At 41.8% G+C, this 24,000-nt stretch overlaps 1 protein-coding gene across 4 annotated transcripts in view; it reads right to left on the bottom strand.

The window, feature by feature from the left end:
* The window catches only part of LOC144683359 (kelch-like protein 5), a 190,515-nt gene that overhangs the window by 74,450 nt on the left and 92,065 nt on the right, over positions 1 to 24,000 (bottom strand). For all 4 annotated transcript variants that reach the window (XM_078546305.1, XM_078546321.1, XM_078546313.1 and 1 more), the window contains 2 exons: positions 22,568 to 22,704; positions 17,577 to 17,773 (listed from right to left, as the gene is read on the bottom strand). In XM_078546305.1, coding sequence (XP_078402431.1) covers positions 17,577 to 17,773; positions 22,568 to 22,704 — 334 coding nt within the window. The remainder of the gene's footprint in view (positions 1 to 17,576; positions 17,774 to 22,567; positions 22,705 to 24,000) is intronic.

Genomic DNA, 24,000 nt, shown 5'->3' with positions numbered 1-24,000 from the left:
AATGTCAAAAAGAAACTTATTACAGGTACTGTGTTTTTATTATTCAGTGATACATCTTATTTTTCTAGCTATTTTATTTACTTTAGACTATGGCTAGCCTAGTCTTAGGCTATTGTAATGTAAGTTTATATGCGGCATCTGAAAACTGAAATTATCTGAAATCCGAAATGCAATCGGCCCCGAGGGCTTCAGATATTCAACCTGTAAAAATTAAATTATCAATTGGGTCATTAAGAAACCACATGTGCTGTATAGCAGAGGATATCAAAGGACACTGTATAAGATTGTACTGTATTGAAGAGATTTGCATCAACCATTACAAAAAGGTTGTCACCAGTTTTGGACTTGCATGTGGTGATAGGTTTATTTATTATTCATTTCTGGGGTGTGGGCTTCGCCAGCTAGGCCAGCATTTATTGCACATCCCTAATTGCCCTCGAGAAGGTGGTGGTGAGCTGCCTTCTTGAAAGGCAAGAAAACTGCAGCCCGATTCAGTGACGTGTCCCTGGAATGCCATTTGGATGCTGTGGAGGCCCGCCATGATGTCCTCTACATCTGCTCTGGCTGCAGGAAGGGCAGCAACATCACCAATCTGGCTTGGGAGGTGGTGGCAGTGGTGGTCAGTGCCAACGCCCTGCAAAAGAGGACAGCCACCAAGTGCCGAAAGAGGATGAATGATCTCCTCCGTTCCGTCAGGGTAAGTCACCCTTCTTATCACTCAACTCACACACTCACAAACCCATCACACATCCACCGGGATCTCACTCACTGCCAGTTCAAGGGTTATCACCATTCACTCTCTCACACACACCTTCATTGTCCTCATCCTGTCCATGGGACCACTCACCACCCACGCATGTCAGACATACTTATCATCTGGTCTGGCAGGCATCCTGCTTACATTCTCTCCATCTGTATTCATGCAGGACAAGTTGGCACAAAACAAAAGGGAGGGGTCGCAGGCTGGTGAAGGAATACCTGAAATCAAGGTCCTCACAGACTTTGAAAATAAAGGCATCCAGCTGGCCAGCAAAGATCTGGAGCATTCCTGTGCTGACGGTGAGATCGGCGGTGCTCAGCCAAGTGAGGATCCAGCAGTGCAACATTCATCAGACAACCATGCCGTGAGTGATGTGTCCTGTTTCACAGGCCACTGCCATGCACTAATTATCTCTCCTTGCTTTCGCAGGCACATCTGGGAAACAGCCGAGGGAGCCCACAACCCAGGGCCTCCACTCAAACCCTGAAGATGCCTCATTGTAGACCCATTGAATGTTTGTCGATGCGGTGCTAATCAAGCAAGCGGCTTTGTCCTGGATCGTGTCCAGCTTCTTCAGTGTTGTGGGAGCTGCACTCAGCCAGGCAAGTGGGGAGTATTCCTTCACACTCCTGACTTGTGCCTTGTAGATGGTGGAGAGGCTTTGGGGAGTCAGGAGGTGAGTTACTCGTTGCACGACCCCGAGCCTCTGACCCGCTCTTGTAGTTCCTCTGCCTTCAGTCTGAGGTGATAGCACCGGCATGCCAACGCACAGAGGTCAACACTGGTAGGATGGCGGCCGCCATGGAGACCTTAATCCAGGACATCGCTCCTGCAGTGCTGCGCAGGCTGAACTCCATTGCTGACACCATAGTTGGCCTCCAATAGCGTCAACGTGAGAGGGGTATGGGGGCAGCTTGATCTCGCTCCAGCTTCTCCTCCTCCTCAAGGAGTTGTCCAGGGGGCCTCGGGCACCCATAGGGAGGAGGATCAGCAGGTGCACACTCTGGGCCGATCCACCCAGGTGACTCCAAGAGTGTCTGGCCCATCTGAATCCCCTCCAGCACCCCGAAAGCAGACCAGGATACTCCAGGCCTTTGTCCTCCAGAGCACGCCTGTCAAAAGTCATCACAGACAGGGTGTAGCAGTAAACAGGCTGCCTCCACCTCCGCTGTAGATGTTGGGGGAAGCACCAAGACATAGTGGCAGGATTTGGAAGGTTAAGAAGATGTAGTTGCACAACCTTGGCACGGGTGTGAAACACTTGTACATAATGTTCACTTTGTAAATAAACTCCCAAGAATGCCTCCTTGCTATGAGTTCTTGTTCTGATGAGCAGTGTTCATGTCACTCAGATGTGAAACCTTGGTCCCTGCAGAAGATAAAGGCAGGTGTCTCAGTCCAGGGCCTCTTCCCTGTGTAGTGTGTAACCTTCTCAGCACAGTGATGGCTGCCCTTCACTGTCACTGGTCACATCAGTCATGCCTGCACCTCGACGGGGCTTATCATTGCTGCCAGAATGTCCTGGGCTGGTGTCACAGAGTTCCGTCGTTCTTTATGTGTGCTCTCTGCACCTTTAAGTTGTGGCTGGCCCCCATCTTATCAGCGTCTGTGTCCGATGACAGTGTGGTCCTACAAAGGGTGCCATTGGATCAGGAAGAGTTAAAGCTTCTCTGCTGCATCTCCATGATATGGCCCTGTTCACAGAGCGCAAGGTGCCATAAGCCAGACAGGGGTCGACATTCACATAAGCTATGTGAGGATCTATGAAGTGTCCCCAATGCATATCCTCATCATCCTCCTGGAACATAGGGATTTTGAGCATCCGCTGCGTCTTCATGACAGGAACCTTATTACAGAGGGTATGTGCGCTACCATCAGCCAGGCAGGAGTCAAATATTCACAGATGCAATGTGAGGTTCTATGGAGTCTTTTCACTGCATGTCATCATCATCCTCCACGAATCTAGCGTCTATGAGGGCCTCCTGAGCGTGCCTGTTACAATCCCAGCTGAGGTTACCCATGGACAAGCCTGTTCCCAGGGTGGAACCCAGCTTGATAGGTCCTAACTTTTATTTGTTTGTCTAGATACTTGGAGTGTGGCTACTGAACAGAATCACAGGAGTCAGCTGATGAACTTTTAACAAAAGAATAAAACATTTCTTCAACAAGAAAAGATGAACTATATTACAATTCTCCTTCAACCACAACTATACCTTTACAGATGTATACATATCACACAAGTTACAAAAGCTATCTTATACTCTAAGGCACACAGTAAGTATACAGTCCATGTAAATCTATGGCACCCTGTGGTCAGGCACTCCACACTCTGAAATCAAGTGACAGTCGCCACCTCAACCAAATGCCATGGATCTCTCCTCAACTCCCCCCAGACACTTGTCACACCATGAACCAACCAGTCTCACTGAGTTCCGTCCTTCACACGAGGGCTTCCAATCTCTACACTCCAAGACCTTGCCTTGAAATCTTCTCCCAAACCGACGCTTTCTCTCAGACATCTTCGGTAAGGGTTCACCTCCAGGGTTTCAAACGCTCCCTATGTTCCTCTTTCCTGATTCACCACATGCATTCAAGTTGCTTTCCCACACTCTCTCTCTCACCAACTCAGCCATCAACAATATACCACTGCTTCACATGCCCATGGCAAAGAGTTACAGACTTTCAGTTGTCTCTTTGGACCTTCTTGCCTCTTGCAAGCTGTTCTCACTTTAAATCTGATTTCTGCAGTTTTTGTCTCTTCAAATCTGAAGCTTTTCTCTCTGCCCCTCACTCTTAATTTCACTTAACGAACCTTTCCCAGGTTCCTGTCTTCTTTGAATATAAAGTCTTCTTTGGACTTTCCCCTCTTCCACTCCCCTGGATTTTTGGGGTTTTTCTTTAGCTTGGGACTGGCTATCTGTCCTCTTTACTCCAGTCTCTCCTTGCAGCAACTTTCAGAACTAACTGCACTCAAACAGCTTCCAAAGCAACTGCTGTTTCTCTTCTGTGTATGTCTGTGGGAGGGACCTGCCTCTCTGGGCCCCTGTTGCTAGGCAACAGTCCAATCCTTTCACCCTTGTTTGTTTAACTTCGCTGCAACAGTCGTAAAAAAATCCCATTAGATATGCAAGCACTCTTTTAAAGTGAAACTAAAACTCCATTTGATCTTTCTTAACACACAGATACAGAAATACAAATCAAACTTAAACTTCAAAGCTAAAACTCATTCCTAACACACACAAATAGAAATATAACTTACTGAAACTCTCTCTATTTCCTAACATCTTCCTCTTTGGAGGAAGGAAAGCTTCACACAGCGAAGGTTTCTTTACAATGGCTTCCAAATTCCTCACAGAAACTTAACGTCATAAACCTTTAGCAATAAGCTTATTATTTATTATAAATACTCTCCATTTCGTTTCACAATTACATGCTACATTGGACAAGTACAAAATACACTTAAAGTCAATAAAAGTAACAAGATTAGCCGAATTTGCACTTCATAGTATTATCATAACTCAACTTTTATATTTCTTTTTCTTTTTATTCCCAGTCTTTAACTCAGCAAAAAATGTTTCATTTAAGTCTACAGCCCAATCGTCCTTTTCGTTCTCGGTAGGTGTAATTCCATCCTCAAACTCATTTTCCGAACCCAAATGTGGTAAACCCTCATTTCGATTTAACAAAGTCAAAATGGAATTTTTTGTGCGTTAACATCTCATTTCTTCTCTGGTCAAAATCTCTTTTTGCCATTTCGAGAATGTTTTTGAGATGCTTTTTATGTTCATACAAAATGGTTTCGTTCTCCTGCTTGGTCTGATCTTCGAACTTATGATATTTTTGTTTCTCTAGATCCCACTTTGAACAGATTTTTTCCAATTCTTTTTGAGCAGTGTCAACTAGATGCTTCCTGTGAAGTTTCATAGTTCATTCCAACCCTTCAATTCTTTTGCATAATCCACAAGCCATATCATTCCGCTCCTTTCCAGGTTTAGAATGGTCTTTTGCAAACTGTCCTTTTGCCTGGATTCCAACTGCATTATTTTGTATATTAGCACCGGTAAGCACTTGTTAATCAGTGTCTCTGGTCATTGACTTTCCCAGACCATTTTGTGATTTCAGTCCTTTTTGTTGGCAATTCTTGATTTCCAATTCTGCAAGCACTTTAGTTATTTTCATAATGTCCGTTACTAAGGTTGATACATCAGCAATTTTACTTGGGGTCAGTTCTTTGCTCAACTGGTCCACAAATAAGTAAAGAGTTTTTATGCACAGGAACAACTTTGAAACTGTGACAATCCATATCACACATCTCCTCCTTCCTTTCATCCAGTTTGCTTCGAAGTTCGAGAATCTCATTGCTCTTTTCCCGACAAAGTTCTAAAAGTTTGTTAATTTTTGTTTTTAATTCTGCATTCAACCAATTATTCTGATTTACCAATAATTCCTTTTCTTGTTCAAGGCATTTTCCCTGATATTTCATAGCAACTTCTGATGCTTGAAGTTCATCACGTTTTCACTGAAGATTGACCTTTGTTAAATTTGCTTCCACAAGTTTATCATTTAAACATTTCAAATCCTCAGTTAAGTGTTCTACTTTCTGTTACTAGTTCTCAACAGATCTCACCAATTCTCTTCTTTCATTAGTAAACTCTTCTTTCACACATGAAAGTTGTTTTCTACATTAATCAGGTTTTCCTTCAATTGCTTGTTATCTGCAATAAGTGTTTCATTTTTGGGCACAGTAGTTTCCTCAAGTTTGTTAAGATCAACCACCTGCTGCAATACACTCGTTACCACATTACTATCTCCACTAGCCAAGTTATTACCTAGAATAAAATCCACCCAATCAATAGGTGATCTAGAAATAATTCCCACTGTAACAATTCAATTTACAAAGCGATTTTGTAAGTTAACCTAACACAAAGAAACAGGTTTATAAATTCCATTAACATCCCTTATTAATACTTTTTCCTTCATAAAACTATCCGGAACACAAATTGTATCATCAGCCACCATCAAGGTTTGATCTGCCCCTGTATCTCTCAAACTTTTAATCAGCTTACTTATTTTGTTGGAGGAGTGAGGGAACACTTCTCCCTTTGACACAAAACATCCAGACCCTCTGTTAGCCTGACTTCCTTCACCAGTAATCAAAGAAGAATTTTCTGGACTATCCTGAGCCATATTCCCCTTTCCTGTATATTTATTTTTATTCATTCATGGGATGTGGGCATCGCTGGCTGGGCCAACATTTATTGCCTATCCCTAATTGCCCTTGTTTAGAGGGCATTTGAGAATCAACCACATTGCTGTGGGTCTGAAGTCACATGTAGGCCAGAACAGGTAAGGGTGGCAGATTTCCTTCCCTAAAAGACATTAGTGTCCTTTGTATGTTCTGAGGGAACATGTTTCACCTGTACCACTGCTACAGTTTTAACAACCATTTCCTTTTCTGACGCAACCTTTTCTGAGGATTCCTTAGGTACTCTTACTACTGCAATAGGTCTACCATTTAATTTCCAGCAATCTGCCCTGACATTGTTACAATGAAAACACTTAGGCTTTCGAATGTCACTTCCACCCTCAGCACCTTCCTTTCTGGTCTGAGGAGAAATTTCCTGAGAACTCCCAACTGTCTCTCCTGTTCCCTGGCTACTTGCCTTCCTTTCACCTTCCCATCTTCTATCATTCTCAAGTTTATGGGGATGTCGGAAAAAGGGTTTAGATCTATGGACCAATTCATAATCGTCAGCCATCTCTGCTGCCTGACTAGCTGTTTTAACCTTCTGGTCTTCAACATGGGTTCTAACTACAAGACGAAGTGAATCTTTAAATTCTAAGAGAATTACCTCTCTAAGAGGTGGAAATATTGTTTCTATCTTTAATCCCCATATCCAACTGTCAAAATTACTTTGCTTTACCCTTTCAAATTCAATATAGAACTGCCCAGGCTATTTCCTTATATTCCAAAATTTCTGCCCGTATGCCTCAGGGACCAGCTCGTATGTACTCAAAATAGCCATTTTACTGCATCATAATTCACCAATACCTCTTCTGAAAGTGCAGCATAAACTTCATGAGCTCAACCTACTCTGAAAAGTAATTCCCAGGTTTCTTTTTTCCACTTCATTTGCCTAGCCACCTTTTCAAACAAAATAAAGAATGCCTCGACATCTCTTTCCCCAAAATTTGGGAGTGCTTGCATAAACTTAAACATCTCCCCACTCTGTTTTGGTTGAAGGTTTTTTCCTCATTAGAACTTTCCTCAGAATCTTAGATCTCTTATTTAACATCCAGCCTTTGAAGCTGGCATTCCCTTTCTCGTTCGTTCTCTCTTGCCTTTTCCTCTCTTTTTTTATCCTTCTCTCTTGCCTGAAATTCCAGTCGCAGCTTCCTTTCTTTCTCCTGCCTTTCCGCTAGCTCCCTTTGAAATGTCCTTTCTCTTTCCTTTTTCCTTTGCCTCTAATTCAAGTTTTTTCATTTGTAACTGAAGTCTCACTGCCTCCAGTTGTGCCTCACTCCATGGAAAACATGATCTCTCTGCAATCTCTTCCAGTTTTAGATGCTGTGCTATTATCTCAACAATGTCTGCTTTCCTTGCCCCTTTGGGTAATTCTAACTCCAACATATCCACCAATTCCATCAGCTTACACTTGGTTAATTTCTGTAAACCAGTCAGAGTTACATTTTCCATCTGTAAAAAAATCTTAGCAACCTCCAAAGCCATTTCAAAATCCAACTCGTATAATATACCTCTCAGCAACTTCAATTCCTATGTCCAGTACTTCTTTACCTCCACGCACTTGTTAAAATGATTCACAAATCCCACCAATGTCAAGGATTTTCAGTCCCAGGCCAAGTATTATTCTGCCTCCAATGACTCACTGTCCGCGTTTCAAAATCCAGGACGAGCCCCCACTTTGTTACGATCCCAGCTGAGATTACCCCTGGGCAAGCCTGATCCCAGAGTGGAACCCAGCTTGATAGATCCTAACTTTTATTTGTTTGTTTAGATACATGGAGAGTAGCTACTGAACAGAGGCACAGGGGCCAGCTAATGAACTTTTAACAAAAGAATAAAACATTTCTTCAACAAGAAAGGATGAACTATATTACAATACTCCTCACCCACAAATATACCTTTACAGGTGTATACAGATCTGTAAGGATAACACAAGTTACAAAAGCTATCTTACGCTCTAAGGTACAGAGTAAGTACACAGTCCATGCAAATCTATGGCACCCTGTGGTTAGACACTCCACACTCTGAAACCAAGTGACAGATGCTACCTCAACCAGGTGCTATGGATCTCTCCTCAACTCCCACCAGATAGTTGTCACCATGAACCAACCAGTCTCACTTCATACGAGGGCTTCCAATCTCTACTGGTTATCTGTCCCCTTTGCTCCAGTCTCTCTTCGCAGCAACTTTCAGAACCAACTGAACTCAAACAGCTTCCAAAACAACTGCTGTTTCTCATCTTGTGTGTGTATGTTGGTGGGAGGGACTTGCCTCTCTGGGTCCCTGTTGCTAGGCAACAGTCAAATCCTTTTATCCTTGTTTGTTTGACTTAGCTGCAACAGTCGTAAAAAACCTCATTAGAAATGCAAGCACCCCTTTTAGAGTGAAACTAAACATTTGACCTTTCTTAACACACATATAGAAATACAAGTCAAGCTTAAACTTTAAAGGTAAAACTCATTCCTAACGCCCACACATACAAATATAACTTACTTAAACTATCTCTATTTCCTAACAGTACCTGCCTCATCTGGCCAATGCGATGGACTCATCGCCATCATCCTCGCCTTCGAGGAGGGGTAGGGTGGGGTGGTGTTGGGTAGCGCAGTGCAGTAGCAGCTTAGACTTTGCTTGTGGGACTGGGAGGAACAGCAGTCACTAAAGAGAAGTGCTTTTACAAACTTACCTTAGCGGGCTTTTCTAACTTTACAATAGATTTACCTGGACATAGGAAAGGGCAGGGAACTGGGTTTTGAGTAGATAGTTCCAGTTAGAGGCAGCAATGGGCAAAGGTTGTCCATCTGTATTGTAGCTTCTAAGAATCGTTTTATAGTGATTCTGTCATTTATTTAGAAGTAGGACTCCTTTAAAAGGGGATCCTGAAGTAGCTTTAACTGACAGGCATTTGGAAAAAAAAATCTAACAGCACATGAGATCAAATGGAGGTACTTCATATAAACACATTTCACATGGAATGGCAGGTATTTTTTGACACACTTCACTGCATACCCATGTTTGGAGGTTCTCCCTTTGTGAACTACTGTCCTGCTGGGACAACCTGGAATTTTTCTTTAACTGGATTCAGGAATTGATTAGAGCCACTTGACCTAAGCAGAACAAACTAGCAGCTGAATGTGAAGCATACCATCTGGCAACATGTTTTACTGTGGTCAGGTGGCTCCCAGGCCAATCTGGTGTTCTGGTTCCCAGTAAGATAAATGTTGTCATTCTAAAGTTTAGGAGCTTGAACTGATACTGAAAAGACAGAGTGGCTTTGAACTGGAGGAGTCCTGGATACTAAGCTTAACGTAAAGGCAAAATATTCAGAAACATATTTTGAATCCTAATTTTCGCCGTATAATTTTATATATTTCCGTCAATATAAAGTACTACAAGTAGGCATTTATTTCTCTTTAATTTGTTTGACAGAAACACTAAACACTACAGTATAGAATCCCTGTAAATGCATTTAATTATTGAGGGATTAATGCAATTTAAATGAATAGCTAGGTTCAAGCAGTTTCCATAGCAACTGCTGCTGGAAAGGAATAGTTCTGACTACATATTAACGATTACCAGTGAAAGCAATTTCAGCTCACCATTGGGAGCTAAATAACATCATAATAGAGAGGCTCCAAGAGGTGCCCATCCGACAAGGGTAATTATTTGTGGAAATTTATTTTCTAAAAATACCTTTCTACTTACAATTTTTAAATCGCCCGCTCACTGCATGAAAGCATTCAATCCTCAGTTGAATACATTGTTAATTTACGGAGCACTACAGTATCAACATTTTTCTGAATGAATCAAGTGCGACTGCAGTATTACAATTAGGCAAGGAACCAATTGGCATCCATTTTGTCACAGGCAATTTTATGAAAATGATTGGGGATATAAAGAGAGTCATTTCAGCACAGATGAGGGCAACTGGCCCATCGAGTCCATGCCGGTTGTCTGTAGAGCAATCCAGTCAGTCCCATTCCCTGCTTTATCCCAGTAGTCCAGCAAGTTTGTTTCCCTCAAGTGCCCATCCAATTTCTATTTGAAATCAATTGTCATTTCTGCTTCCATCACCATCTTAGGCAGCAAGTTCTAGGTCATTACCACTCGCTGCGTAAAACAGTTCTTTCGCACATTCCCCTGCACCTCTTGCCCCAAACCTTAAATCTGTGTCCCATGGTCCTTGTACTATCAACTAATGGGTACAACTTTTCTTTGTCTATCTTATCTAAACCTGTCCTAACCGTAACAGTCTCTATCAAATCTCCTTTTCTCCAAGGGGAACAACCCAGGCTCCTCCAACCTAGCATTGTATCTAAAATCTCTCATCCCTGGAAGCATTCTGGTAACTCTCCTCTAAATCTGTGCCCTCTCATTCTCGGTACGAGGTAATTAGCAAAAGATGCAATAGTGATATGAGTAGAAACATTTTCATGCATCGAGTGGTCAGGGTCCAGAATGCTTTGTCTGAGGGTGTGGTGGAGGCAGGTTCAACTGAAGCATTCAAAAGGGAATTAGACTATTAATTGAAAAAAAAAGAATGTGCAGGGTTACAAGTAGAAGGCAGGAGAATGGAACTTCAGTTACTCAGAAAGCTGCTGCAGAGACGATGGGTTGAAATAAACAGCATAAGCAGCAAGCGATAGACAGAGCTAAGCGATTCCACAACCAACAGATCAGATCTAAGCTCTGCAGTCCTGCCACTTCCAGTTGTGAATGGTGGTGGACAATTAAACAACTCACTAGAGGAGGAGGCTCCACAAATATCCCCATCGTCAATGATGGGGGAGCCCAGCATATCAGTGCAAAAGATAAGGCTGAAGTATTTGCTACAATCTTCGACCAGAAGTGCTGAGTGGATGGTCTATCTCAGCATCCTCTGGAGGTCCCCAGCATCACAGATGCCAGTCTTTGGCCAATTCAGTTCACTCCACGTGACATCAAAAAATGGCTGAAGGCACTGGATATTGGAAAGGCTATGGGCCCTGACAATATTCCAGCAATAGTACTGAAGACTTGTGCTCCAGAACTTGCTGTGCCCCTGGCCAAGCTGTTCCAGTACAGCTACAACACTGGCATCCACCGGCTAGTTGGAAAGTTGCCCAGGTATGTCCTGTACGCAAGAAGCAGGACAAATCCAACCCGGCCAATTACCGCCCCCTCCATCTACTCTTGATCATCAGTAATGTAATGGAAGGGGTCATCAACAATGCTATCAAGCGGCACTTGCTGAACAATAACCTGTTGGCCGATGTACTGTTTGGGTTTCACCAGGGCCACTCAGTTCCTGACTTCATTACAGCCTTGGTTGCAACATGGACAAAGAGCTGAGCTTCCAAGGTGAGGCGAGAGTGACTGCCCTCGACATCAATGCAGCATTTGACCGAGCGTGGCATCAAGTAGCCCGAGCAAAACTGGAGTCAATGGGAATCAGGAGGAAAACTTTCCACTGGTTGGAGTCATACGGAACACAAAGGAAGATGGTTGTGGTTGTTGGAGGTCAGTCATCTCAGCTCCAGGACATCACCGCAGCAGTTCCTCAGTGTAGTGTCCTCAGCCAACCATCTTCAGTTGCTTCATCAATGACCTCCCTTCCATCATAAGGTCAGAGGTGGGGATGTTCGCTGACGATTGCACCATGTTCAGCACCATTCGCAACTCCTCAGATACTGAAGCAGTCCATGTCCAAATGCAGCAAGACCTGGACAATATCCAGGCTTGGGCTGACAAGTGGCAAGTAACATTCATGCCACACAAGTGTCAGGCAATGACCATCTCCAACAAGAGAGAATCTAACCATCTCCCCTTGACGTTCAATGGCATTACCATCACTGTTACCCCCACTATCAACATCCTGGGGGTTACCATTGACCAGAAACTGAACTGGACTAGCCATATAAATACTGTAGCTACAAGAGCAGGTGAGAGGCTAGGAATCCTGTGACAAGTAACTCACCTCCTGACTTCCCAAAGCCTGTCCACCATCTACAAAGCACAAGTCAGGAGTGTGATGGAATACTCTCCAGTTGCCTGGATGAGTGCAGCTCCCACAACACGCAAGAAGCTTGACAACATCCAGGACAAAGCAGCCCACTTGATTGGCACCACATCCATAAACATTCACCACCTTCACCACCGATGCACAGTTGCAGCTGCAAGATGCACTTCAGGAATTCACGAAGGCTCCTTCGACAGCACCTTCCAAACCCACCACTACCATCTAGATGGACAAGGGCAGCAGATAAATGGGAACACCACCACCTGGAAGTTCCCCGCCAAGTCACTCACCATCCTGAATTGAAAATATATCACCGCTCCTTCACTGTTGCTGGGTCAAAATCCTGAAATTCCCTTCCTAGCAGCACTTGTGGGTATGCCTCCATCACATGGACTGCAGCAGTTCAAAAAGATAGCTCACCACCGCCTTCTCAAGGGCAGCTCGGGATGGGCAATAAATGCTGGCCCAGCCAGTGAAGCCCACACCCCGTGAATGAATAAAAAAAATGACCTTTTCCTGCGTCGTAACAATTCTGTGATTCTTCCTAAAGCGTGGTGACCAGAACTGGATGCAAAACTCTAGTTGTGGCCTAACCAGTGCTTTATAAAGGACCAGCATAATTTGCATGTTTTAGTAATTAATACCTCTATTTCTGAAACCCAGGTTCCCTTATACTTTCCTAACTGGTCTCTCAATATATCCTGTCAGCTTCAAGGATCTTTGTACATGGACCCCAGGTCCCTCTGCCCTGTACACACTTTAGAACTATGACATTTAGCCTATATTGCTTCTTTCTATCCTTTCTGCTAAAATGCATCGCCTCACACTTCTCTGCCATCCTATCAGCGTGCTGTTGTAGTTGATTGGTTAGCCAAACCTTCAAGTTTGAAATCATCATTAAACGTTGAAATTTTACTTGCATTCCAATATCCAGGTTATTTATATTTGTATCGAGAGAGAAGTGGTCCTGGCACTGAACCTTGGGGAACACATGGCTACCATCCTTCAATCAGAGAACCAACCATATACCACGACTCACTGCTTTCTGGCCTGAAGCAAATTTTTTTAAATCTAAGTTAACAAGGACCCCTCCTATTAACCAGCACTTTTGTGCTACTTTGTCAAAGACTTTTAAAAAAATTAATATGGACAATATCCATGCTTTCCCTTCATCAAGCTTTTCCATTGATTGATCAAAAAATTGAATTAGTCAAGCATGTTTTGCCTTTTACAGATTCAGGCTGGTTCTCCTTAACTAACTTAAACCTCTCCAAGTGCCTGTTGATTTCTCCCCTGATTATCATTTCTGAAACCTTACCCACCACTGATGTTAAACTGACTGGCCTGTGGTTCCTAGGAATGACCTACAATCTTTCTTGAATAAGGGTTTCACATTTGCCACTCTCCAGTCCTCTGGAACCTCCCCTATCAAGGGAAAATGAGAAGATTATAGCAAATGTTATGATCCCAGTGGGAGAACTGTAAACCAAAAAAAGCCAAATTTACCAAATGGCCATGAAGAAATTACCAACAAGATTTCACTTTTTGTGACTTTACTTTAACATAAATCCAAACCAACATAACCGAAGCATGAATTAACAGGCAAATAATGCTTCAAATAAAAAGATAAATTTCAATATAAATAGTCGATACAACAAAGATATGTATAACACAACCAAAAGCACTTACATCACTCCCTGGACACGTGGCACTATGTAGCTACACAGTTCCACAATATGCCGTTCTTTATTCATGTACGGTAGGCCAGGAGTTCTATCCAATAGCAGCTTTCATTTCCGTGTTTTAGGGGTACGATCATCATCAGCAAGGCACACTTCTATGAATCCTCTCTCTTTCGGGTGACGACAGTCCTGATGGTATAGTTTTCCAGACTTCCTTTTCAACTGACCAACCAATAACATATGGTTTGGCCACTTCTAGTAAAACACCCAATTGTTTAGCATCTCTGTGCTATTCATTCAGCCTTCCAGGTTTTTTAGACCTTTTTAGCCAGCTCACACCTTGCCTCCAACGGCTCCTGTCTCCTTTTTTGCTAAATAGAAAAACTGGCCTCTTTGGAGAGATTTGCTTATCCCCCCTCACAATAATTCAGTGCGTTCCTCTTTTTGTCTCTGCCTGCTTTCTCCTTTGTTTCTGTATCAGTGTACTGACTGCCTTCTGCCTCCAGCTCTCCTTTCCTCTTTATAGCAGTAGCTTCTTTGTCTGTCTTCTCTATGTCTGACGACAGAGTTTTTTTGAATCTTAACTTCCTTCCTGTTGGCACTGCTTCCAGATGAAGGATTGCTAGGTCACATGGGTCAGTATTTCTTATTATTCTAGCAAATTACAATTGATCCCCTTATAATTGATACAAACTCTTAAAGGTCCGTTTCAAATATTTTTAAAAACAATTACAGATTCCACAGGCATTTTAAAGAAATTACAAATTTCCCTTATTGTACTGCTTCTGGGTCAAAGGTCATCACACCCTTCTGGCATCTCCACTCTCACTTCCTTTAGCAACCTGGGATGTGAGCCATCCAGACAATGGAACTTATCCACTGTAAGCATATCCAGAATATTCTTATAAGTTTTCACCCCATTATCACCTCTACCATCTCTGCTTCCGCTTCCATTTTGTCAGCATCCTCTTCCTTAGTAAACACTGGTACAAAGTGTTCATTAAGTATTCCAGCCGTACCCTGCACCCCAAAGCATGTATCATCCTCTTTGTCCCTAAAAAGCCACATCCTGTCTCTTACTATCCATTTACCATTTAGATACTAATAGAAGATTTTTGCATTCCTTTTTATGTTAACTGTTGTTGGTAAGATCCCAGTGGGGGATCCGTAAACCAAAATAACCAAATTTATCAAATGAAGAAATAACCAACAATATTTAATTTTTTATAAGCTTTACTTCAATGCAAATCAGAAGCAATGTAAATTAAATTTTAATATAAATTAAAATTGGTACGACTATAAGTTTTACAAGCTTGCTGATACAGTAGAGACTATCTCACTGAATTAGCAGGCAACCCACTCAACCTGTAGGTCCGTTTCAGCTACACAGGTCTACCATGCTAAATTGTAGTCCCTTTCCTCCTAGGAGTTAGCCGATACTCCGCAGGCAGCAGCTTCTGTGTAAACAGGGTTCCACCCATGCAATCTTTTCTGTAGGGTGCACTTCCTTCAAGAACCTTCTCATCTCCTCTCCAGCTCTTCTGCTTCTCTTTCTGTCCGCATCTGTGTGCTGATCACCTTCTGAATCTAGCTCTCCTATCTTGTAGCTCTCCTTTCTGTCTGTCAGCAACACGGCTTCCATATTTTAACTTCCTTCCTGTTGGTACTGCTTCCAGGTCAAGGATCGCCACTCTATGCACATCCAGCCCCTTCTTCCAATATTCTGCTTATCAATTTTCACCCCATCCATTACCTCTACCTTCTCCGCTTCTACCAATGTTTGTCAGCATCCTCTTCCTTAGTAAACACCAATACAAAGCATTAATTAAGTATTCTAGCCTTGTCCTGCGCCCGAAGCATGTATCATTCTCTTTGTCCCTAATAAGCCCCATCCTTACTACTCATTTACTATTTATGTCCTAAATGATGATTTTTGGATTCCTTTTTATGTTAACTGCCATTGGCCAGGATTTTTCAGTTAGCGTGCGGGGGCAGGCCTGTCATGCTGGTGCGTAAAGTGATGCGCAATGACATCGGGCGAGCGTCCTGAAGTCATCGTGATGTTTTGTTCGGCAGGCGTGCACCAGAGTCAGCTGCGTGCCTGCCGATATTTAAAAGACCTGTTAAGGCCATTAAGGAAGTAATTAAGGTCAACTTTACGCTGCCCATCCAACCTTATGGTTGGCGGGTAGGCGAAAATACCAAGCGGCCTTTGCGTTTTTAGGAAACCTCGTCCACAAGTGGATTTATTTATGAATTAAATTTTAAAAATTCTGAAATATAAAAACATGTCTCTTCTCATGTGACACAGTCACATGAGGGGAAATGTTTAATTACATTTTAATTCCATTTAATTATTTCAAAAGCGTTTCAATCTCCCTGAGGCAGCTTTGTGCCTCAGGGAGATTGAAGTGCTTTTTCACATGCATGTGTGAAAGAGCGCTGGCCCTGACTCTCCCTCCTTGCCCCGCCTGCACAGGTAGTGCTGAGCGCTGCCGCTTGCATATTATGCTGGGTGGTTCTTAATTGGCCCGCCCATGTAAAACGGCGGCATGGAGCCGATCATGGGAGGCAGTCAGCTCTGCGACCGCCCCCACCCACTCCCGCCAAACCCGCCCTATGTGAGAAAAATTCAAGCCATTGTTAAGAGCCCAGTGGGGGACAGTAAATTAATAACCAAATTTAGTGAATGACCCCGCCATCAAATGAAGAAATTATCAAAAAATTACCAGGTCAAAGGTCGCCACACTTTTTGATTCTCACCTTCTCTCCTTCCCAGTTGTAATTTCCTTTTCACTTCCCCTCTCAACTTATTGTATTTGGCCTGGTTCTCACCTCAAAAATTCATCTAACATGCATCCTTAAATAATTCTTAATGTTAAAAACTGAACCCTATAATTGCCCAGTCTAAAGATGCTGCACAACAAATATGAATGAAACTGGGCAGTTAGTTTGTTCAATGTCCTCTAAATAAGCAGGTACCAGAGTATCACTTGCAATTGCTTCTCTTCCTGTACCATTACCTCTGTTATCCCCCACAAATCAATCCTTGGCTAACTCCAATTTTATATCTACATGCTGCCTCTCAGTGACATCATCTGAAAGCACAGCACGAATTTTCACATGTACATGAATACCTCACCACAACCTCGCTTGACTCCTCCATTGTTGCTAAATTATCAGGCTGCTTATCCAACATCCAGTACCGGATGAGCAGAAATTTCCTTCTATTGGGAAGGCTTAAGCGATTGTTTTCTGGTCCCCGCTCGAAACTCCATTCCAAAACTACAAACTCCATCCCTCTCTCTGACAACAGTTCTCTGAGACTAAACCAGTCTGTTTGCAACCTTGGTGTCATACTTGACCCCGAGATGAGCTTCCAGTCATATATTCGTGCCGTCACTAAGACCACCTATTTCCATCTCCATCTTCCATGTGCTATACAAATATAAGTTGTTGTTGTTGTACACATATCTAAGATTGGTTTACAAAGGTCTTTTTGGTAGAAATGCTACTCAGTACATCACCATTTATTGCAGATATGCCTTTATTTATATTTTTATCTTTTTTACTTTAGCCAAATACTGTTTTGTATATGAAACAGAATTTCTGATTTTATAATTATAGCATATATTTTGTTCCAACTTGATAAATATCTGTGTTCATGGTGGTTAATTTTAAATTGTAAAGTTATCAAATTATATTATAGAATTATTACGATATTGTGCCAAAGCACTGTTGCCTGCTTTATTTGCCTATGCTCACTATGTAAACTGCCCAAGGATTAACACATTCCAAAATGATTTTTTTTTAACAAATGGCTCCTTCATTAAATCATTATTCACTCAGTCCATATGGACTGTGAAGTAGCCATCCCTCCTAGATACATACCATAGTGTAGTTGTGCGCCACTTTATGGAGGTCGGTGCAGCCCTGTGCGTCTGCAAATGAACGAATTCCTAGACAGTTGGATGGGTGAAGTTGTTTCATCAGGAACCCACAGCATGCCTCCACAACCTGTGAGAGCTGTAACAGGCATGCTGTGGACAATAAGCACTCAATATTGTCTTCCTTCAATTCCAGGTGACCTAAAAAAGACACAAATAATGCAATTTTCTTACTTGATGTATAAAAAACTATTGTTTGATATATGAAATAACTTCCTTTCAAAAAGCATAATCTTCCAAATGTTTTTATCACTGTATCAAAATTATTATGACACATGCAATGCAAAATTTACAGCATTTTTCTTTGTAGTGGCCTCTTCAGTTTATTTCTTCTTAATATAGAATACCTTGGCACTGAAAAATTCACAGCTACAGTCAAGTAAAGATACTAAAAAAGTAACAGCATGTTTTCTAGTAAATAGCCTATTGTATATAAACAGTATGCTGGATGAATCTTACCAGATATTAAAATATCAATAATATATGTACAATGGCATAGGTTGGAGGGAAGTGTCCAAAAATATTTATGAGGACATTTTGAGGTGTAGGTGGTGAAATGCCTATTTCTTTCATCAAGGGATGTGGTGATGTTTTAAATCCTAATGCAATTTTGTGTTTAATTATCAATTGTTAACGTAATCTCTTTATATAACTTTATTCTGTTTGTAATGCTCTGGCAAGTATCATTTTGGCTAATTAAAAACAAGAGAGATTCCCTGGCCACTTTGCTCCTTCCATTAGTGTTCGTTTTTTGCTACTGATATTACTTGAGCATGTATTCCGTCATTCTGATTAATTGTCTTTCTCCCTCAGCCAGCGATCCAATACTTCCTTCGTCACCACATCCCCTCTGCTCTCTGCTGTGTGTTGCTTGCTTTGATTGCTAGAGTCCTAGTCCAAAATGACTGCCTTTCCCCTTCTATTCACCATTATGCCTCATTCTCTTTGTTTTCTACCATACCTGGCTCTTTATCGATCTCCTATACTTCCTCATTGCTATGCTTTGGTCCCAGTGGGAGAAGGAAAAGAAAAAAAGATCTTAGGAGAAAAGGTGTTAAAGGTTCTTTCCACAGTCACATTATATTGGTCCTAGAATGGATTTTAATTCATTTATCATTTTAAAAATCTTCACATTTTATTTGGTTGCCCATATTCAACTTGTTATACTGATAGCGCATGTTAATCTAGACACATTTTTTGGTGATGATCTCTGTCTTGGTTATTAAGAGTAGAGGAATGGGGAAGTAAATAAAAGCAAATGATTAATTTTTCACAACCCTTTAAATGTTTTATCCGAACATTGATTGTTGCGCATTATGCTGGTGCCATTTTTATTGGATGCTCTTCAAGCAATCCACAGGATACATTCATTATAGGAGGAGCGGAGAGTCAAATCCATTGTCAACTACTTCAGGTACTGTAATTTCATCCCACTAGCAGAGGGAACAGCACAGTTTGATGTGGTTGAAGATTCCAAGGAGACATTAATGGTTAATGCGGAAAGAGTGAGCATCATTGTTGGCGTGGGCTCTCCAATGCACTACCAATAAAAAATTAGTTTTGCATCCACTGATGTTGATAGAGTCTTGATATCAAAATTGTTGACCAACACAAAATTGTGCATTACTTACCAGACTTTTAAAGAACTTTAAAGTTCCTCAAGTAGTGCAACGGGCTGTTAAGCCACTCAAGACATCTGCATGGTGATAGATGCAATCACTTACTGCTCCATTTGGAACAGTACGCATTCCAGTATACATGATCTTAACTTACCAGTGGCAGTAAGTTGATACCACAACAAATGTTAGTTGTATGTTGGTGGCAGTAAAGAATGATGGAGTACAAGTCAAAATTCAAACATGACTACGTTTTTCAGAAACTGAACTATTTATCTGATCAAACAATTCCTTAAAGAGATATTTGTATTGGTACAAAATTTGTTTTTTCAAACATACGACAAGGGTCACACCATGGTTTCCTTTAAGGGTTGATTTTGTAACCTGCTATTCTCAATGAATGGTCACATGAGAAAGAGAATTGGGGCTACAATATTGTGGCCCACCTCTCATGCACACTCCTTATGAACTTAGCTTTCTGGCTCTGAGTGCAGAATCACTCCTGGAAAATCAACAAGGCTTCTAAGATTCCATTAAGCACACAGAGTTGCTGATAAATATACAATGACTTAAAAAATGATAAACAACAGTGTACACCACAACAAAAAAAGACAGAACATTTCAAACTTTTAGATTAGGGGACAGCTTTGCGTCACGATCTGAACTATCCAGCAAGTGTGAAATAGTTTTGCTGAATCAAAATCTTTGTCATGTCGTCAAACAGTAAAGCGTTTTCCTAAGATACACCATATAAATCTGAAGGTAATAATAGAGCAGGCAATACATCTGCTATAAAAGACAAAGGATGCTGGTCCCTCAATACTCTCGCCACTATTATAGAACCTCCCAGTGGAAGGCATGCACCCTGCTTCATCAGCTATTGCCAATATCCATGCTAGTATGAAGGCAGATACAGCCAGATATATAATGTACAGTCCTGCTAATAGGATTAAGCAAAGAAGGTTGGGAGGGCTTTTACTTAGAGCACAAGCACTGGTATGATTTAGCTGGAGATGGCCTGTTTCTGTGCTCTAAATTCTATGTAATATGTATTATGCAACTGAATTGGGTAGGTTGGCTCTCTAGTCAATCTACACATCTTCAGGGTGTTCCTAACCAGTATTCTCTTATCATCAGAGGGTTGTTTTTCCTCACTTCTGTCTCCAATGCCATCTTTTCTTCTTCTATACCATATTTTCAATCCTAATTCATATATGCAAATTTGAAGGTCTTTGCTTAATTGCCTGTTGATCCTTGAGTTCAAATGGTACAGTGGCAATCTTAACCTGTATGGATTCACTAAATTTAATATATTCATTCAGTGCACAGTTTGACAGTTGCGAGCAAATTAATTCCATTCTGTGAACATGAACTTACGTTTCTTTCTAACTTTCATTTGGAATAATGCATTATTCAAATGTGATTAAAAGAAACGTTACTACAAACATTTCATGCCATAACTTGACATCAGTGTGACTGCATTATGATTTCATACACATCAGGATTAATTATGCACATTCACTTTCTAAAGAATGTCCTGTTCAAAGTTAAAAGAGAACAGTGCAATTCATGTCGGTCCTACTGCATCAGGAATGATGAGGTTTGAATCTGAAGCTGAATTATAGGGCAACATTTTTCCCCTGTCAGGGGGGGAAGTGTGGGAGCGGGCGCGCTTCCTTTTACGTGGGCGGGCCAATTAAGGCCCGTCCAGTGTGACGTGTGCCAGGAAGCTCTGTGTGCTCTCTGTGCGGGCGGGGGGGGATTCTCTCAGCCGGGAGTGCGCTCTTTCGCACATGTGCGCGAAAGACCGCACAGGTCTCCCTGAGGCAAAGTGCAGCCTCAGGGAGATTGGCACCAATTTAAAACTTTCAATAAAGATTAGAAAAAAATTCCCTGCCATGTCACCTCATGTGACATTGTCACATGGGCTCGGACATGTCCATAACTTTTATTGAAAAGTATTCTGCATTTTTTAAATCGCTCACGAAACCTCATCCCGCCCATGGATGTTTTTTCATGTTTTTTCACAAGCCCGCTTGAGCTCCTGGCCTGCCCGCCAACGTTAAGGTTGGAAGGGCAGGTCCACTAATGAGTTCAATTGGTTTTTTAATGGCCTTAATAGGCTGTTGACAGGTCGGCAGGCGCGCATCTGACTTGGATGTGCGCCCGCTGAACTGACAATCTAAATGACGCGGGGTGACATTGGGATGCACGCCCAACCCCGCATCATTTTATGCGTCGGCAAGCGGGCCCCGCCCCCAACTCGCCTACCGGAAGATGCTGGCCATAGTTCAGTTAGACTTCAACATGCAATTAATCATAGTCTGCATCTTGAATTTGTTTCTCCTCCAAGTAACTGTCTCAGCTGATGTGTTTTTCTATCTACTTAATTGATGATCTTTACTACACCACTAAATATACATCAGAATTTGAGAACTGATGTTGATACTGCCTCAATCCTGAAATACCAGGTTTAATTTAACTATATGCATGGTACTAATACCAGTCCTCAAGCCATCTAACTGTATAAATTGTTTCAGTTAATCAAAGGTAATGTCCATGATGAAATTTAATTAAAACCAAAAGGATATAAAATTATGTTAAAGAGCAAATAGGAAACCTGTTGTCAGAAATCTTTCACATTACTTATAGGCAAACAGATTGGAAAACAACTAATGGAAGGAGCAAAAGCATGAACACTGAAGACTTGAAATCAGTTAGCTTAACTTTCGTGGAGGGATAAAGCATTTAGATCTTGCTACAGGAGAGTTCCTAATCAACAGAGCTATTCTACTCCTCCAGTTCAGACTGTGAATCACCAATCACATTTATAATTGCGTAGGAGGGGACAGCAGGCTGGTGGAGACCTGCCTGCACAGATGCTAGAGTTCCTACTTTCTAATCTTTTTTTTAAAAAAAGAGTTGTTAGTCACTGGTAAAGAATGATACTGTTTTTGATTATACCTCTGGATTACTAGTCCAGTGACATTACCTCTACACCACCCCCTGATGGTGTAATTGCTGGAAATGTGTTATGAGGATCTTCAGGTGTACTAAAATACTCCTTTGACTTCCTTTTCCTGATATAATTTCATAAAAGAGAATTCATGTTTAGTCAAAAAAGGCCAATATTTAATTTGTCTAGTGCAAATATAAAAAACTATCAGTACCAAATTTGCTGTGCAAAATTGCTTTTAGTTGAAACAAAATGACAGAAAATGTAATTTCAAATTTCTCTAGAATGCATATTTGGAATTTGACACAATTTTCAGACATGGTGCATCCTACTTTATCTAGTAATTGGTTGGTTGGTAGTCACCTGTATATGCGTATTGAACTAATGCCCACAATGCATTTGAGTCAACGCCTTCAATCTTTATTTCTTCTTGTTTAGCCTCCCTTACGTCGTTTGTGAACATTGCAGCAAAGTAGTCTGAAACTGAAGACAGAACCAGCCTGGGAACACAAAAAGGAAATGGGTCTTACTAACCATTATAATTTTCAGCTGCTGTACATAGGTTCAACTATAGTGTCTTGAAACTATAATGTCTTTCATCTTAGGAAATAGTGTCAATCAGTCTGGAGCGTCAAAGGGATTTTCAGAATTTGTTTCCTCCAGCTGCCAATGTGAAAGAAACAGTGCAAGTGTTAAATGTTTTCTTTTAATAAGTGCACAATGGCTTTTCCATTCACATCAGTAGCCAAATAAAACATGGGCAGAATTTTTCAGTCGGTGTGCAGGGGCGGGCACAACACGCCAACACGTAAAATGATGCACGATGACGTCTGGCGTGCGTCCCCGATGTCATCGCACTGTTTCGTGACGTTTCGTTTGGCAGGCGCACAGCCGACTCCAGCTGCGTGCCCCCCAATATTTAAACAGCCTATTAAGACCATTAAAGAAGTGATTCATGTAATTATTAACGCTGCCCGTCAAACCTTAAGGTTGGCGGGCAGGCGAAAAGGCACGCCTTCATGTTTTTTTAGGAAACCTCATCCACGAAAGGGATGAGGTTTCCTAAAGTTTTTACTAATAAAATGAAAAATTTTTCCTAACTATAAAAACATGTCCCATCTCATTTGACACAGTCACATGAGGGGACATGTTTAAATAAATTCTTAATCCGTGTATTAATAATTTCAATAGTGATTCAATCTCCCTGAGACAGCTCTGTGCCTCAGGGAGATTGAAGCGCTCTTATGCGTGCATGCGTGAAAGAGCGCTGGCCCCGACTCTCTCTCCTCCCCCTCCGCCCGCAAAGGTAGCACTGAGTGCTATGGCTCACGTCTTATGCTGGGCGGGCCTTAATTGGCCTGCCCGCGTAAAGTGCCGAAGCGGACCTGATAGCGGGCGGCGATCGGCTTTGTGACTGCCACCGCCCGCCACCTGAAAAATTCAGGCCACATTAGGTGCCGAGAAAAGTAAGAACCAAGGACCCGAGCTTTTTAAAAAAGATATGATTACAAAGTAAAAACAGGAAATGCTGGTAAAACTCAGCAGGTCTGGCAGCATCTGTGGAGAGAGAAACAGAGTTATGTTTCGAGTCTGTGTGACTCTTCTTCAGAGCTGAAGTTGAAATGTGATGTGATGGATTTTATACTGTTTAAGATGGGATGGAGCAGGTTTTGCCAAAACGAAATAAAAATGCTACTTCCCAAAAACTGTAATTAACTACTTGGTCTGCTGGCGGATTCTATAAAGTTTATGACAAAAATCATAACCCCTTTGTAATTCTTAGTGACTTCAATCCA

This window comes from Cetorhinus maximus, chromosome 1 (assembly GCF_964194155.1).
Source record: "Cetorhinus maximus chromosome 1, sCetMax3.hap1.1, whole genome shotgun sequence".
Classification (NCBI taxonomy): Eukaryota; Metazoa; Chordata; class Chondrichthyes; order Lamniformes; family Cetorhinidae; genus Cetorhinus; species Cetorhinus maximus.
This window is presented reverse-complemented; position numbering and strand designations above follow the sequence as displayed.